The 17,211-nt window shown below is 42.1% G+C and overlaps 1 protein-coding gene across 18 annotated transcripts in view; it reads right to left on the minus strand.

Moving 5' to 3' along the window:
• Positions 1–3,475: 3,475 nt before the first annotated feature.
• Positions 3,476–17,211, minus strand: part of ATP2B4 (ATPase plasma membrane Ca2+ transporting 4) — a 168,430-nt gene continuing 154,694 nt past the window's right edge. For all 18 annotated transcript variants that reach the window (XM_083744842.1, XM_083744857.1, XM_083744847.1 and 15 more), the window contains one exon: positions 3,476–13,125. In XM_083744842.1, coding sequence (XP_083600968.1) covers positions 12,820–13,125 — 306 coding nt within the window. In that variant the 3' untranslated portion in view covers positions 3,476–12,819. The remainder of the gene's footprint in view (positions 13,126–17,211) is intronic.

Here is a 17,211-nt window from a genome sequence, read left to right on the forward strand (position 1 = left end):
TTGTGCAGAATAGAATAGGAATTTGCCACCTGTCATGGCTTCTCAGCTTTTACTTGCCCCAAATTGAGATGGCAACATAAAAGGACTGAAGAGCCAGATTTCTTTTTTTAAAAAAAGTCTTACACTAAAAATAGGTCATTGGATTATCGTAGATAATAGAATCAAATTCTGAGGTTAAGTTTATGATGTGAGATTCTCACTGTCCTTTACATTTTTTATCTGCAGAGTTTGATCATAACTTTTTACATACTTATGAGTTTTCACCTTTCATAAAATATGGGTAGTCTGCTGCTCTGAGGTGCTTGTACATAGTTGAATAAAAAAAGTTGTATATTTGCATGAGTAACATTTCAGTGTTCATAAACTATTCAGAAATTGCCAAGCTCCCTAGTGTCTCATGTTATAGATTATTAATGCTGCATCATCAGTATGCCTGATGCTTTACAGAGTACAAGAGGTCTCTCAAGTTTACATTCCAGAATCCAACACATGGAAAATAGGAAATGGAAGGTAATACTTGAAAATTATTTCAGGTATATGTTCTTAGGCAAGATAGGGCAGGGCAAAGGTTCTCAAGCTGGTCGAAGCTGCCAAATAATCATGTAGGATGCAGAGTCATAATAAATTTGCTATTTCTATAAATAGGATTCTTCTTAGAACTTTGGGCATTAAGAATAGTATGTCCCCCCAGGATGCTTGGAGTTAACAAGTTAAATGTCTATTTAATGTTAAAAGTAAAGATAAAGAATGCACGGCACCACTGATCTATCATTAAAAGCCAGCTCAAGGAGAGAGACCACTGATGTTCAGGCAAATCTCCATGTAAATGGGAATAGTATAAGGGGACAATGCATTTTTGCAGATGTGGCATTTTGTTATAGCATCTATGGTTTTGTATGCAAATTGCATTTTTTTATCGGGGGGGGGGGATGCTAATAATTATTGGGCTTACAGCAGGCAGAGGGATACTTTAATCCTTTCCTGTGATCCCGAGGAAAATCCTCTTTAAACTAGTATTTTCTTGGGAGAGAAATCCCCCATCGGAAACACTAATTTAAGTCTGCCTGCAGTTTTAAAGTGACTTATTTCGAAGCAGAAAATAACTGGATTAGGTTCATGCCATCTGGCTTTGTTTACAAGGGAATGAAATCTTGCATCAAACAGAATGCAATGTAAACTCACCTTTTGAGTTGTACCCTCAAAATTAGTGTCCAGCATGTGATGTACTTGTTAAGAGTCATTTACATGTAGGTTAGTCTTGTAACAGGGTGAAAAGGTGTTCATAATGCCACCGGTAAAAATGGTTTTGACCTGCTATGCCGTTTCGCTTCATTTGAAAACCAACAGCTTGAAAACTAGATTGCTAGATTGTGTTACATTTGGACTCTGGAAACGCTTTTTCATGGCTTCCAACTTAGCTCATCTTGTTGCCCTGGAGAAACTCTGCAAGATTAGCAGCAGACCAACCCAGAGCCAGTGTCGAATACATAGCTGGCTTTTTGTTGTTATTTCCTTTCTCTAAGATTACTTCCTGTGCTCCCAAGCTGTGTCCTATAAAGATCAATGGAGGGGGGGAACAGCTAAGAATATTTCTCATGGCTACAGAAATTTCTCTTGCACAACTCACGGACACATTCCAGTCTAAAGAAAACACTTGGCACACATTTTACTAGGGTTGCCATATTTCAAAAAGGGGAAATCCAGACACAAAAGTTTTTGAGCTTTTTTGACAAAATCTTTTTTTAAAAATGATATTTTTGAGCTAACTTTATGGAAAATTAGCAAACACAATACTTTTTTTTTGGGGGGGGGGGAATATGTCTGGATTTCCCTGACATTTATCCAATTTCTGCCCGGACACTGCTTCTGACTGCAGTATTCCAGTTATGTCCTGGAAATTCCGGGTGTATGGCAATCCTAATTTTACTATCCTGTTAAAATCCATCTTAATTTGGGTTGGATCATGTCCATAATTAAATAAGTGCTGCTTGCACTTCAGCTAACCTGGTGCCCTCCAGATTCTGGACTGTAACTCCCGTCAGCCCCAGTGTCAACATGCTATCTGTGACTGATGGAAGTTATAGTTCAAAGCCTCTGCAGTGCACCAGCTTGGCAAAAGCTGCACTAGGCAAAATAATCACTCTGCAATTTATCCAGGCAGATAAAAGTCACCATCCCTTACTGTGAGTGCAAATAATTGCTATTAGCACAGTAGGCTGATGGAACATGCCATGGGCATATGATGCATGCCGGAGCTGCTTGAAGTAAAGAGAACATGTGATTGTCCTACCTCAAAAGAGGAGGCTCCAAACAGGCAGCATTAGACTGGGTCTTCTACATCTATGATTGGATTAAAGAGGCCAAATAATTACTAGGTTTTGAGACTATCTAGCACCTGACTTTGAATGCTTCACTGATAAGCCCAGTCAGGAAATGAACATTTGTCTTTTAGCAGGATAAATATTGGTTCAAGATGTCCTTCGTGACCTCGTGTTTCCTCCTCCAATTAGCAGGCAAGGCCAATTCAAGGTTTGAAGGGGTCCTTGGCAAAATGTCTTCCCATGATCCTTGCAGCAGCAAGTGCTCTGATGGAGTGGCCACTGTAGATTCTCACAATGCCCCAGCGTTGACACATTATGGGCACTGTGGAAAATTTCAGTGGCAAGTCCAAGTTTTATGTCCCTGGGTTCTGAGTCTTCTTCCCTTGGTGATTCTCCAGATGGCTTCTCCTACCATTCCTCCACGTCCAACCAGTCCATGACAGCTGGCCCCCATTGCTCCAGGAAGACAAAACTAGGATTGTAATGACAGTGCAGTGCGCTGTGGGGCTCTTGAATCCTTGGGGACGGTCCAGCCCTTTCCCCAGAAGGTGTAAGCTTTCTTTAAAAGAAAGCAAGGCAGCAAACTTAAGCACACTTACCTTGGAGGAAGTACAATTAGGTTCAATTGACAGCTCTGGGATGGTGCCACATAACTTTAACCCTTGTCGATATTTAAAGGAATTCATGCATTCCCTATTCACTTAATTGTATTACCCATCAGGCTATCTAGATTTCTCATCTGGCTATTCTGCAATCATTACCTCTCCCACCCCTACTCTACCATACTACCAAGTTTTTGGCTGCAGCATTAGTTGTATGAGGTCAAATGAGCAGAACATCTCAAGCAATTTACTACATACTGGAGTGGCTCCACTGCCATTTAGCCAGACAATTTCATATGTTAGTCCAAACAGTTGGTTGTGTTCACATCTGCAAATGCACCACCACCACCAACATTGGGTGAGTTAAGAGGGGGCACAAGTGGGGCCTCAGGCTTCCCAAACATGGTTCAGTTCTTTGGGACTGCGAGGTTTAAGGTCAGAAACTAACCGTGAACAATCTCTTCATTTTTACTCCTTTCCACCCTCCCCTCAAAGCTCACAACTTGACACAGCTGGAGACGCAAAACATACCAAGAAGCAGAAGAAATGGGCCACATTTTTGATTCTTTTTATTTACAATTAATTTTTAAAAAATGCTTGCCCATGGACAACGGATGGCCTCACACACGCAGGCTGGATTTGTCAGCGACAGACTGTGGAGGACCACATGACGGCGACAGACACAGAAGACAAGAGGCAGTAAATATTCGGCACTGATATCTATTGAGGCTTTGCTTGGTTTACGCATTTTAATTGTTTTACTGTATTTCTCCTTTTTCTTTTTGCCTATAGATTGAGGCAGTGATCTGCTGGGTCCAATTTCTCTGTTTACAAGCAGCAAATAGCCTGAGTAAACAATCCCAATCCAGTTTTCTAGAAATCATGAAGCCAACAGAGTTGTTCAGAAAGTGGGCAAGGCCCCAAAACAGCCAGCAAACTAGCCTCCCTAAAGATTTTGGACTGTTTTTTGAAAGGATGGAGGGAGTCTGATTCCACACCCACTCAGACAAAAAGGTATTGTGGCCAAAATGAATGATAGGATTTAAGGCCAAGGGAAGCAACATTGACTTCACGCAAACTGGAGACACAGAAGGCAGCAACTGCAACTTGCACTGGGGATTCGCTGTGAAACATTGAGCTGGATGTACTCCTGCCTGCTCATGGGTGCCAGAGGTTTACTTTGAAACTGATCTGGATGCCCCAAAAGCCCAACTACTTTTCTGCTCAGACTGGGGACTCTTGTATTCACTCTCACTCATCTGGTTCTCTTATGGCTATTCCTCACAAACCTGCTCACTTGAACTAACATGAGATTTATCCCATCAAAACCTGTAATATTTGAGTTTCTAGAAAGAATCCTATGCAGGCTGCTGTGTAACCTCCAAAAGGAACTTCCGGGCTGATCCCCTTAAGATGGATAGTCTGCCAAGAATTCCTTTGTCCATCTGAAATTTTCATCTAATTTCAGGCTGTCATCAATTGGCAGTTTGAGAAAACACGAGCCATTGAGTCCTCTAGCTGTTATACCTATAATGCACACCTATGTTGCAACACTAGCAGGGACACGTGTATCTGTAACTTGCACTATACTTGGTAATGTTTGATGAAGCCCGTAGCATATAGCCAACTATTGATGCTGTGGCCTTTACTGCAGTCTTGTTTAGGCTTATCTTGTGTGAAAAAGGCAGGGACCTGCTGGCCAACCCTGCTCCTGCAGTCATGTCACCATCCCCAAGAATGCTGAAAAGGTTGGAAAGTGAATTTCTGCAGTGAAGACCACCCTGTGTGCATGATTGTTCAGGGTCCTAAATCCCATGCAGAAGCTTCACAAATGCAGGAGACTCCCTGCTGCAGAAGCATGCATGGAAACAGTGACATGACAGAGAGGCAGCATTAAGACTCATGTGCATAATAAACTGAATGCCTGAACAGGGCTTCCTTTTTTGGTCTCTAATAGATCTTGGTCCCAGGATTGCCAATGAAGTATTACTTGGGAGTGGCTGTAACCTGAAATCTCCAAAAGTTCCTCTATCACTCATTTGTCAAGAAACAGCAGCTGCAGATCATCAGCAGATGATGGAACAGGGAGCGTGGGCAGTGGTGGGCTGGTTGAAAGGCACAAAAATGGCAGCTTTCACATCTACCAGGTTATGGCACAAAAGGAGCACAGGTCACACGCTAACAAGAACCACACAGGCCACAGAATTCAGACAATGATCAGGTAAATAATTGATCTGCTCTTTTAAAGGAAAGTCCAACAACCACAAGTAATTTGGCATCATTGTATGGCAGCATAGGAAAAACAACCATAATAGGAAACTGCTCAGCTATAACATCTGTATCTCACTTTCAATTTTGGAAGCAACGATGACCTTCCTGTGACCCTGCAATCATCCTGCTCTCTGCCAAGTGCTAATTTGGCTCAGGTTTTTAATCACAAAGGGATATTATTACAAAGTATTACATACTGTACAAAGAAAACCATGGCCCTTTGGAGATTCACAGGCCTGCTTGCTTCTCTCCCCAGCCTGAGATCACACTAACACATTTCCCTATTCTCCAAAACAGCAAACTTCTCCATTAGCTTTACTTGACCATTCGTTTTAGCATTATCCTGGCCTGATTTAAATGAGACTTTGTGTGCGCAAAAGCAAAACAACCCTGGGCAGGATTCTATGGTCCTCAGCACATTTAAAACCATGAGCCTACCTGTGAATGCCAGCAGTCTGTGTTGTTGTGTAAATGCTACCCTTGCTGAATCTGTTGCATGGGCTGAGAATCCAGTGGCTAAATCCAAAAAGAGTGCCAGGCTCCCTCATCTTTAATAGTGCTGTTGAAGAGCTAAGCTCATCAGGTGTAACTTATCATGCAAACAGCACCTGATGACATTCCTTCTCTAAAAGGTGCAGGAGACTGGCCTTGTTTCCACACTTGACCACCCTAGCAGAGAACTGCTTTCAATAGGCCAACAAGCTATGCGAAGCCCTGCATAGGCAAGGGCTTTTCTCACACATCCAGAGTCTCATTTAAACCACACTGCTGAGAAACCTCAAGAATGGCGCTTGGTAAGCAGAAACCACCAACAAATTGGAAAGTAGCAGGATTATTATAATTTCCCAGACTTAATAGCAAGGCTTCAGTTCCCTGAATTTGAGCAGGTGCTGCCTCCTGTCACGGTAAGGCGATTAAAGGAGAAACACCTGCTCAACTTTCACTTCTAGGTCAATATTAGAAACAAAATAAACTTTTTTTTGCAGTTGTTCCTTATCCAAATGGAGAGCTTTTGATCAAAGCCCCCTCCATTATCTACACAGAATGTCGACTTAAGAAATGTGTTTTGGAATAAACTGGGGGATTTGCTTCCAACAATATTTTTGGGATGAAAAATGTTTGATCATAAAATACAAATTAAGCGAAACAGACAAGTTTTCTAGCTTGCCTGAGCCACTGAATCTTGCCATTTCAGAGCACAATTCTCCTAGATGCAGAATTCACTCCCTCTTCCAGCATGAGCAGGGTGCAGACTGGATTCTTAAAACATTTATATCCTGTCTCACTAGTTAGGTTTGGAAATGTGGGGGCTTCTTTTGCTACTAACCTATAAGGATTAGCTGCATTGTTGAACCATTGCACTGCACTATGAAGTAATCCTGCTTACACTGAAGGGGAGTACAGCTGCAATCCCACAATCACTTAGCTGGAAGCAAGTCCCAATGGCAGAATTGGAGTTACTACTCAGCTGTCATGTATAGAATAGAGAGGAGGGAAGAAAAGCAAGATGTTAAAGTTGCAAATGTTTGCTGTAATAGAGATTTTTTATTCTTCCTATTAAAGAAATGTGGTGGAGCACAATACCCTTCATAGACTGAAGACATTTTGCATCTCATTTTGCTGAATGGTGCAGATTGTTTTAGACACCCCACTTTTAGCAGGTACCCCATGGAAGTTGAAGGACATACATTTATTTCACCATATGTGCATCATGAAAATGTATTGTGGCTCAAGGAGAATGATCAGAACACTTTTTGCCAAGTTGTTTATGATGAAACATAGGGTGTGATAAGTGCATGTATATAGCTCATTCAATGCCTGATTCAAGAACATGCTTTCAAAGTGCTCAAACCACAAGTGTAATATATGAACTGATCTTTTCATCTTACACTCAACAAACCTACTGAAATGGAGCATTATATTTTTGCTCCTGTGGTACTTTCTTGGAAAGGATAAGAAATGCTAGAAATAACATTGGTTTATTATTTTTTTACATATCTTAACTGCTGTAACTGGAGGAAGTTGCTGCCTTGTGTTAAGAACATTTATTATCCATGTTGTTTCTCCACCTTTGTGGGCTTGTGATTAAAAATCCACCATTTGCAAAGCACTGCATGCTGCCTTTCGCCCGTTGAAATAAATTATCATTTGGATTTCTCTCTGTGCTGCATTGGCTAGTATTTGATGGCTCTTTCTGGACCTTGCAAAGAGGTGACAGAAGTGGCAGAGGTTTTGTGCAGCTTTGCACACTGGATATTGAAAACGTCACATCAATTTTAGTTATATATATTTTTAAAAAACTATTTTCACACTACAATTTTGTTCCAAGCCAAACTTTTACATTCCTTCAGGTTCTCCTTCATCTCAGCTTCAGTAGATGATCAGTGACTTAAAAAACTGGTGGGACATATATTGAAGACATCACGGTTACAAGTGGGCACAGTTTATTCTCTCAACGCACTCACGCACTGTTTTTGCTCAACAGCAAAAAATGCTTTATTAGTTCAAAACTTTTATCCCTTTCCCCGCCTGTTGCACCTTTGAAAAAAAAAAATTGGCTTGATTTCCCCATCATGGTTCCAATCAGCATTACCTCTGCTTGGAGTTTCAAATGTTCTGGAAGAAGCTCATTGTCAATCATTCCAATCCCTCCCTCCTTACCCCTCCCCCCAAACAAAACAAAAAATTCTTCCCAAGAACCATATAAATACATGCAAAACATTGTACATAGAGATTAAATAATATCAAAATGCAATTACAGATCAGGTGCACTTTAAGCTGGACTCTAGAATATGGCAAACACATCAGGGTACATATTGCTTTGAAACCACCATTTGTTTATGTCATGCATACCACATAATATTCAGTCTTTTGTTTTGTCTTTTTTTTCTTTTTTATACAAAAATACCAGTGCTTATTATACTAGTTACTGGAAAAAAGGGGAAAAAAACGTAAATTCTAATCTGCATGCTTCTTTAGAAAAGCCTTTTCATTCAAATAAATATATACACAAATATCTATTCCAATACTGTATATATATTTATTCATGGGCAGAAAAAAACAAACAAGTAGTCTTAGCCATGGGTTCATCAAAGGGCACATGAATTTGCAGATTTTGCCCCTTTTGGTTAGTAGGGTTATTACCATGACCGCAGAGAGTGTGAGAAGGACTGACGTGGAAGCTACATTGCTTCCAATATATGATTGAAGGTGTTCTAAAGGCAGAGTGGACAAGACAAAGAGAGAGAGTTCTCATTGTAGCCATATTCTCTCCTCAGTGGTGCAGGCAGCTTGTCCTTCACTCATCAAGGTGCTCTGCTGAGGAAGAAGAGCCCTTGTCCAGAGTTAACCTGACCGGTGACCTCTCGAGCAGGTGTGAAGAGAAGATGATGGTTGGCATTAGGCTTCCAAGACCTCCCTGCTCCTCTTTAAAACTGTGGCTGTGATCAGGCTTGCACCCAAGCATTTGTCTTAACCTCAACCCAAAAGGAAGAGCAGACCGGGATGGAGAGGGGGAGATGCTGTAAAGTGGACACAGATCCTCTTGGTGGATGAAGGGGATCTTGGGATGTGGGCCATTTAAAATTAAAGGCATTAGGAGTCTTCAGTGGACTTCAGCTCCATCACCATAGAGGCTTGTGTTGATTTCGAAGAGAAGAGGCAAGTGAAAACACAGGCAGAGAATTCTAGTAATAATGGAAAATTTGCCCTTAAGCAAGACTGATGTCTGCTCATGACTGCCCATGGCTAAAATTACAATTAGATTTGTTTTCCTTCTGTAGTTGTCTTTTTGTGTTTTAAAATAATATTATCTTAAAACTTATTGCACAAAACGTTTGAAAAAAATTAAGTCAGATCCCTGTGCGACTCAATAAAAATAACCAATTACATAATTCTAACTCCTAAAAATGGATAGTCTTCATTGCACACAGGAAGTGATGTAATGTCTTTGGTACCAATCTGCCAATTTATTTAACAAAAAGAGAATAAATTCCTACGATTAAGAAATGGATGCAAAATTATGTCCAGGGTTTCTTGTTTCTCTCTTATAAAACAACAACAACACAGCATTCCAAGGCAAAGTAACACACATCACAGGATATTACCTCATTTCCTGTCTGGCATGGCACAACCTTGAATTATCCCCACCCCCCCAAGGATCACTCGATTGGCAGCAAATATCTTCCCGCCCTTCATGGTATGTTTCAGAGAAATTGCAATCTATCCCCATCTCCGAAAGGCAGATCATACACAGAACTAGGCTTCGGTGCATGGATTGCCTTACATGGATGCTATCTAAATGCACATAAAAGGATGCCTTGTGGACTTAAAACAACAGCAGCCCTGCAACAGGGGCTGATCTTTGTTGAACTGGTTTTACATATCTTTCCGCTAAGAGGTGGCTGGTGCAGTCTACCTTTGGCAGTGCTGTTCAACTGTTTGGGGAGGTGGTGGTAGTGGTCTCCCTTGCCCCTCCATCCCCCAAGCAGGTGATCCGTGCCGTGGAAGCCCAAAATGCTGGCCATTCATTTTGGGGTGTGTGTGTGTGTGTGTGTGTGTGTGTGTGTGTGTGTGTGCGTGTATTCCTACATGACTGTGGATTGGGGCTCATGCCTCATATCTTCAGCACTCTTTCTCGGCCACATGTTTTGTTTGTTTTTATAGTTCCTGAATAACTTAAGCCAGCCAACTGCTGCCAGTTATATCAATGAAACTAAAATAGGAAAGAAAGAAAAAACTAAAACCCAACCTATTTTACATTAAGAATGTTATGCACAATAAACACTTATACTTTAAGCAACCAGCCATATCAACATAATTTATATAAAAAACATTTCTGTATAACACAACTGATTTCTTTTTTTTAAGTACAAAGATGGCTGTTCAGAGAAAAGGAAGCCGACTGGAGTCTGGCCCATCACTAAATTCCAACCGCCAGCCATGTGACTACATTCCACTGCAGTGACATAACTCAGCAGTTCTGTTTCCTTTAAACAAAATACATATGGCTGACTTAAAAATATCTGTTTCTGATCTAAAGAAAACTATATATTTTTTGCATAATATTTATATAATTATTTCCCCACCTGCCCCTCCCTCCCGAGGAAGCTAGACACACAAAAAGAAAAACAATGGACTAAAATGTAGGCCAGACCCCCTCACCACACCGGTCAATTACAGATCTCTGGGAGTGACTTTGTGAGGGCCACGTTTTCTTCTTCCAAAACATGTTTGAGGTAAGGAAAAATATCAAAGAAACAACAGCAAAAAAATTATCAGTAACCCCTCCCACAAATATTTATGCAAGCGCATAACACCACTTCTTTTTTTTTTTTGCAAGTTTTTAAAATAGAAAAATGACCTTTGAAGCAATGTAATCTTTAGAACGTAACTAAACAAAAGTTTTTCTTAGTCTTGTTGGATAGGTCACGCAGCAAGAGATGGCAGTTTCCCTCTTTAAATTCCTCCCGATGTTCGGATGAATGGAGGTGAATTTATCTGGAAGGAAAACAAGGGTTGTGGGGATGGAATGGTGCCTTATTTGCAATTAAGATGGTCACTGATGGTTATTTCTCCCCACCCCACCCCCCGAGATATTAGCAGCTCCTTGCGCCTAGCACTGAAGTCCTCTTTACACCAGCATTGGAACAGAAGATCTACTGAGAAGGGGTTTTCACAGGTCTACCTCAAACTTGCAATGGAATTCAGGAATCAACCCACAAGGCGAAGGGGTTTTGAGTTTAAAAATGAAACCAAAACACTCAATTAAGTTTCATTTTGCTTGTTTCTTTAAGGAACACTTATCTCTTGGCAAAGTACCGTCTCCCCACGTGGCAGGCGGTGCTTTGGGCAGTGCTTAGACAAGGCACAGGAGTTTCTGCTGTGCGTTCTTCCAAAGGAAAGCTGTACACTTTTGAACATCGGGATGATGGCCAGAAAGGAGATACAGCTACAAGCAACTAGGCTCTCTCTTTGCTTCCAGGCAGCACTTCCCAGGTTAAGCATTCTGTGGTGACTCATCACACCAAGTTTTGCCCTCGGTTTTTAAAACTGTGGATGCCCATGCTTTACATTCTCTCTCTCTCGTACAAACTGGCCCTCACTGAGATATGCTCTGAAGAGTTTCAGCAAGTGCCCCATATGGCTACGCACTGCAAGGCTGTCGCCCAACCAGCATCTTAATACTAGGAGATGTGTGCTAAGATGAGGATGACGCCACCCTCGTTCAGTGCAAGAGCTGATTTACCTTCTCCAGCATTTTTTTTTAAAAAAAATATTATTTTTAGGCAGCTTAAGCCGCAACATCAATTTTGGGGAAAGGATGCAGGCCGGTTTCAGTGAAATGAAAAGGGAAGGCACTCCTAATGAGAAATGTGGAGAAGCCGTATTGCTATGCCTCATTCAAATTATAACTGAGGAAGGTGCTTTGTGATGTAACTAGGCCCAACTAGCACCAAGTCATTTGCAATTTCACAAAGGCATTTACATTCCTGTTACACTGTTAACTCTTCAACACACAAAATGCAAGAGAAGCTGTAGTAATAGCTCATTACTAGAGCTGGCCTGGCCCAACTTCTTTACATTTTGCACTGACTGAGGAGCTACCCCTCTTCACATAATAAGCCTTCTGAAAGTATACAGCGACCATGGTCTGGACTTACGCAACATTATTTGGGATCATTTATTATTATTATTATTATCAGGCATGGAATTGGGATGTTGACCTTATAGGGCCAATGACTTCATTAATCTGAGAGTCAAAATAGTAAAACCCTAAAGTCAAATTGAACAGAAATCACCTCAGCTAACACAGAGTGCCTATGTGATCTGCTCTTAATTCATATACAACTCATTTCCCCCAGAGGCCATGTTTCATTCTTTCAGAGAAAATGGTGCTCTCATAACTCCTTGTTGCTTGGCCTTCTTCAAGCTACATTGTTTAGAAGACATTTTTAAGACTTTAAAAGTCACTCTTATCTCTGGTGATTGATACCACCATGGAAACACAGAGAGAGAGAATACACAAACAGAAAAATGGTAAAAATCAGGTACCATTCCCTCTCCCCTCCCCCCAATGGAAGACTGGGTTCACTTTCATGTCCAATACCTGATTCAGATCCCCCTCTAATAATGGCATCCTCTTAGTGCCCATCCCTTCTCCCCAAGGGCACAGGGAGGCATCTAAGATTCAGATTCTGCACATAAAATAGAGCTATCCCCACAACTGCATCATCTGATGTTGTACACACAGCTGCTTTAAGAGAATCTGAACCTTGTTTCTTCACACATGCAACTTCAACAAGGGAAAGTGACTGTTACAGACACACGGAACCCAACTTGAAGGAACAAGACGTATCAAAGTTGGCAGTTTCTCTCCTGAGAAACTCTCTCAAATAATGGTTGAGAAAATAATGGTTGAGAAGCAAATCTCTAGCCATGTGGTACTGTGGTTTCTGCAGCTAAATAATCATAAATGGGGGTGGAGGAGGGAGACAGGGAGGAAATAGGCATATATGTATTAGCACTTAACAGGAAGTGGCTGCAGTGTATGGTCAGATGTCGGTGCCTAAGTTGCATGGAGGGGGCGGAGGGTGGGGAGAAAGAGGAGGATCAAAGTTCAGAGGTCAAACTGATGTTTCCAAGCTGTGTAAAGGGCTTTCTGGCTCCGGAATGGTGTCCTCAGCTGTATCGCTGTCCACTGCATTGTTATTTTTGTTGAGGGGTGAGGACTCGCCTGGGCTCTCCTCACTTTGCTTTTTGAGTTCTTCAGCTTCTGGGTCTTCGTCAGTGCCATCAAGGAATGGGGTCCGAGGCTCGTCTTCCTCCAGGATGAACTCTGGGTGAGTCATGAAGTTATGAATGGAGCTTCTGGATTCGGGTTTCTCGAGGCCTTCATACAAGGAGCTACGGAACGCATTCACCACTTTGATCTGTATCAAAGAGGGATTGGGGAGTAAAACAGACAAACAAGCAAAAACACAAAAGTGAGCGGTGGCCAGAGAGAGCTCTTCAGGACTTCAGGGGGAAGAAGAACTCAACAGGTATAATGAAAAACAAGAACAGCAGCAGCAGCAGCAACAACAACAATAGTAGTTTTCAACAAAAAAAGGCTAAAATCAATCTTAAAAAGAGGACCTATGGAGAACCAGAATGGCCACATGGGTCAAAGGTCAGGCACTATGCGTGTGATGGGGCAACCAACTATGAGGACGCTTCAGGAGCTGCAAGAAAAGACATGTAACATTTCTAAGACAATAGCTTTGAAATGCATGGACATTCAAAGCACAACCATTCTCAAATGTGTGTCTATGTGTTCAGCAGCAGCAACAACAAATACCCCCAATAAAACAGCTCAAAGTGGCAAGTTAAGACATGTACTGTTGCAAAGTGTGATTTGCTTCAAGGTGAAATTAGGCAGGGAAGTGATGGTGTCACTTTTAAATTTCCAAACCTATAAATATTAATTAGCTGAATGTGTCTCTCTCCCACAAACAAACACCAAAAAATTGATCAAGACCGTGTACTGCAGCAAATCCAAGCAGAATGCCGATAATGATTAATGTACCAGTGCGCATGCAAGAGTTAACCTGGTGATGGCTGCTAAACTGCAGGAGCTCCAGAACCATCTTATGAACCAGTGTGCTTTGCAGTTGGCAGCGATTACTAACTGCAGACCTGGCTCTGAAGGCGTGGGGAACTGTGGCCCTCCAAATGCTATTGGACTACAACTCCCACCATTCCTAACTATTGGCTCTGCTGGATGGGGCTCATGAGAGTTATGAGTTCAGCAACGGCTGGAGGGCCACGGTTCCCTTTGCCCATGCTTCGCTAGCATCCAGCTGCTCAGTACAGGAGCCGGTTCAGTGTTCTTGGTTTGTGGAAACTCCCCCACAGAAAAAAAAAAAGCCCAAGGAAAGGACATTCAGCGTGTAGCCATATGGGCAATTTTGGCTGATCACAGACTAGACCAGTGTTTCCCAACCTTGTGCCTCCAGATGTTTTTGGCCTACAACTCCCATCATCCCTGACCACTGGTCTTGCTAGCTAGGGATGATGGGAGTTGTAGGCCAAAAACATCTGGAGGCACAAGGTTGGGAAACACTGGACTAGACTATCTCTTCTCCAGCTGACTTTTCTGGTGCAGAGTGTCTTGGTAAGAAAGAAAAACTGAGCTTTCGACTCCCAAACATAGCTAAGAAATTAGGCTTCTACACAGATGGCTCTTTAACAGCAATGTCTGTAGCTCTAAGCACATTTGGTAGCGAAATGTCAATGCTAATTTCCTTTGGCTGCTTAGAAAATCTCAGACTCAAACTCAGGGCATTCCTATCCCTCCAATTCCCATTTCAATCACAGTTTGCTCGGTCACATGAGTAAAGTGCAAATCACATTTCCAGAACAATGGAGTTGAGACATCTTCCCTTTACAGGATGAAGCATATTTTTGTGAAAGTCACGCTTACCCAGACAAACCAACACAAACATGGAAGTGTGATGATCAGAACTTGCTGTTCCCCAGTCTAATCATATAGGTATGAAATATGAATAAGTATATTACTTTCCGCAAAGCATAATGCATAAAATGCATCCCAACAGTATAATATATCACAATGTAATTTGTATTTTATGCAGAGATAGCTCACAATTAGTACCTTAAAAAAAACATTCTAATTAATAACAGGTCCAAAGAACTACCTATTTATCAACCAGGGGGAGGAATCCCCACTCCCTCTTTTAAATACAGTTGTTTGTAACTTTGAATGCAATGGAAGCAACATTTATCTGCTATTAACATGTAGGTTATGTTTCCGGTTCTCACCATCGGATCTCTAAATAAAGGAAGTTTTTACACTATGAAGGGGGGGAGAGCTTTGTAGAGTGTTCTCAAACATTTATTGTAGACCACTGAATTAATACATCTTACATGTGTGAGAGGTCTATACAACAGGAGGTAATGCAACTTGAACTGTGGTTGGAGCTATGCATACCTGAATGCTTTGTGTACTGAAATACTGCTTGTTGCTTCTCCTCTCCTAACTGGTGCCAGGAAGGGGCAGGCTCTAATGGAGGTAGAACAGGTAGAACTCACCCTGGCCCAAGCCAGGGTTCTGCACCTCTGCTTAATGAAATACCTGATTGAGATATAGCTGTGGTGGGAAAGGCATTTGCAGGAGTTTTCAACACCGTCCTCCCATATGATGCTTCGCCATTGCATACAGTATTGCTATTTCTCTATTGCACTTTGCTGAGGGGAAGGAGGGGTCAGCACACAAGATATGGCTGAGAAATATGCTGCCCTGAGCCTAGCTACATGGCACCTTTGAACCAAATTGTTTCCTATGTCCCGGTTCGTCTCAAGATGCTAGCCCCTCTTTAGGCGTTTGAAATAGGTGTGCATCACACCACCTCTTCTCTTGACCATGCGTTTGGTGCCAAAGATCTAAAGGGCAATTCTAACAGTGTTGAGCTGAATGCAGTGGAAATCCTCTCTCTGATAAGGAACTCCTACTGTACAGAATGCTCAGTCATGGGGAGCAGTCTAACTGCATTCCGCTCAACCCCTGTACTAACTATGCAAAGGAGAGGAGAGGGCAGGGCAGGGCTGGTACACAAAGGTGTTGGTTCTGGGTTCTGTGCACCCTTATCTGGTCTGACTCCTCACATTTTACTTTGAACACCTGAAGAGGCATTTGTTGACCTTCATGAATTTTGTTGCTGCCAACGAATGGAAGGTGATACTCCAACCTTTTTTAATTTTAATGAACTGAATAACTCCTGACAAAATCAAAAGCAGTTTGGTCTGCACTGAGTTCAAATACTAGATATGTTCTATGCAGGTAGAGGAATGTTAAGATTCCTCAGACTGGCCTCCTTATTCAGCCAGGATCAGGTTTCCCTATCATTCTTTCTGAACTAAAAGGAACTCAAGTTGACTCCGCTCGTGTTTGCTCATGCTGCCAACTTCATTTTGTATTCCTTGCAAAGTTCTGCATCTTGGCAGAATGGTTCTCTGTGCTATGTTGCAGCTGAATGTTTGGCTTATCACAACAAAATGTCACAGTACCTTTGCAACAAGTAACTCTGAATCATGCTATCTGTTGTGCAAAGTGAGCACATAAACCCCTGTGGGAAATAAATGGCCAGCAAGGACAGACTGTCCACTGAATGATGCTTGTAAGGTCATGGCCTCAGGATTGCTACTCTGAGTATAAACTGATTTTAAGAACTGCCTCGTAGAATCAGTCCTGATCCAGCATTCAGTCTCCGCTGGAGCAGCATGGCATAGTCTGTGCCAACCATCACCTGTTGACTGTTCTCAAGATCACACAACCAGAGACATATTCTGCTGTCATGGCTAATAACCATCACCACACTATTAAAAAGTAAGATGACTTTGTTCTTTGGTCACCTGAAGCAGCCATTCCATCTGGCTACTAAGGAGGGGGTGAAGGGAGGCAGGCCCACCACCACCTATCAGTTTGCAGAAGAGGGAGGAACAGAAGGTTAGCAGGGCCACTCCACTGGTTCAGTTGAGAGATCAGCCACATTTGGCTTCTCTTCTCCTTCAATTGGCTTTGCTCATTATGGGAACACTCACCTTTTATCCTCCTCTGCCACCTGAAGCAGACCTGGGTCAGTTTCATGGGCAAAGAGCTATAAATATACAACAAAATCCTGACATGTAAAAAGAAAGATAGCACATCTCACCATAGTGGAGAAACTACCTTCCTAACTCATGGACATCTGTTGAAGCTGAATGTTGGAAGATTGAAGGCAGATAAAAGAAAGCACTTCCTTGCGCTGCGCAGAGTTGAACTATGGAACTTGAGAACTATTCATGGGGAACTATTCATGGGGGGCAAGACCACTGATGGCTATGTTCCACATCTTCTGTCAGAGGCATGATGTCTCGGAATACCAGTTGCTGGAAACTGCAGGTGGGCAGAGAGCTGTTGTACTCGTGTCCAGCTTGCAGGCTTCCCACAGGCATTTGGTTGGCCACTGTGAAAACAGAAT

Source organism: Podarcis gaigeae, assembly GCF_964106915.1.
Source record: "Podarcis gaigeae genome assembly, chromosome: 6".
Classification (NCBI taxonomy): domain Eukaryota; kingdom Metazoa; phylum Chordata; class Lepidosauria; order Squamata; family Lacertidae; genus Podarcis; species Podarcis gaigeae.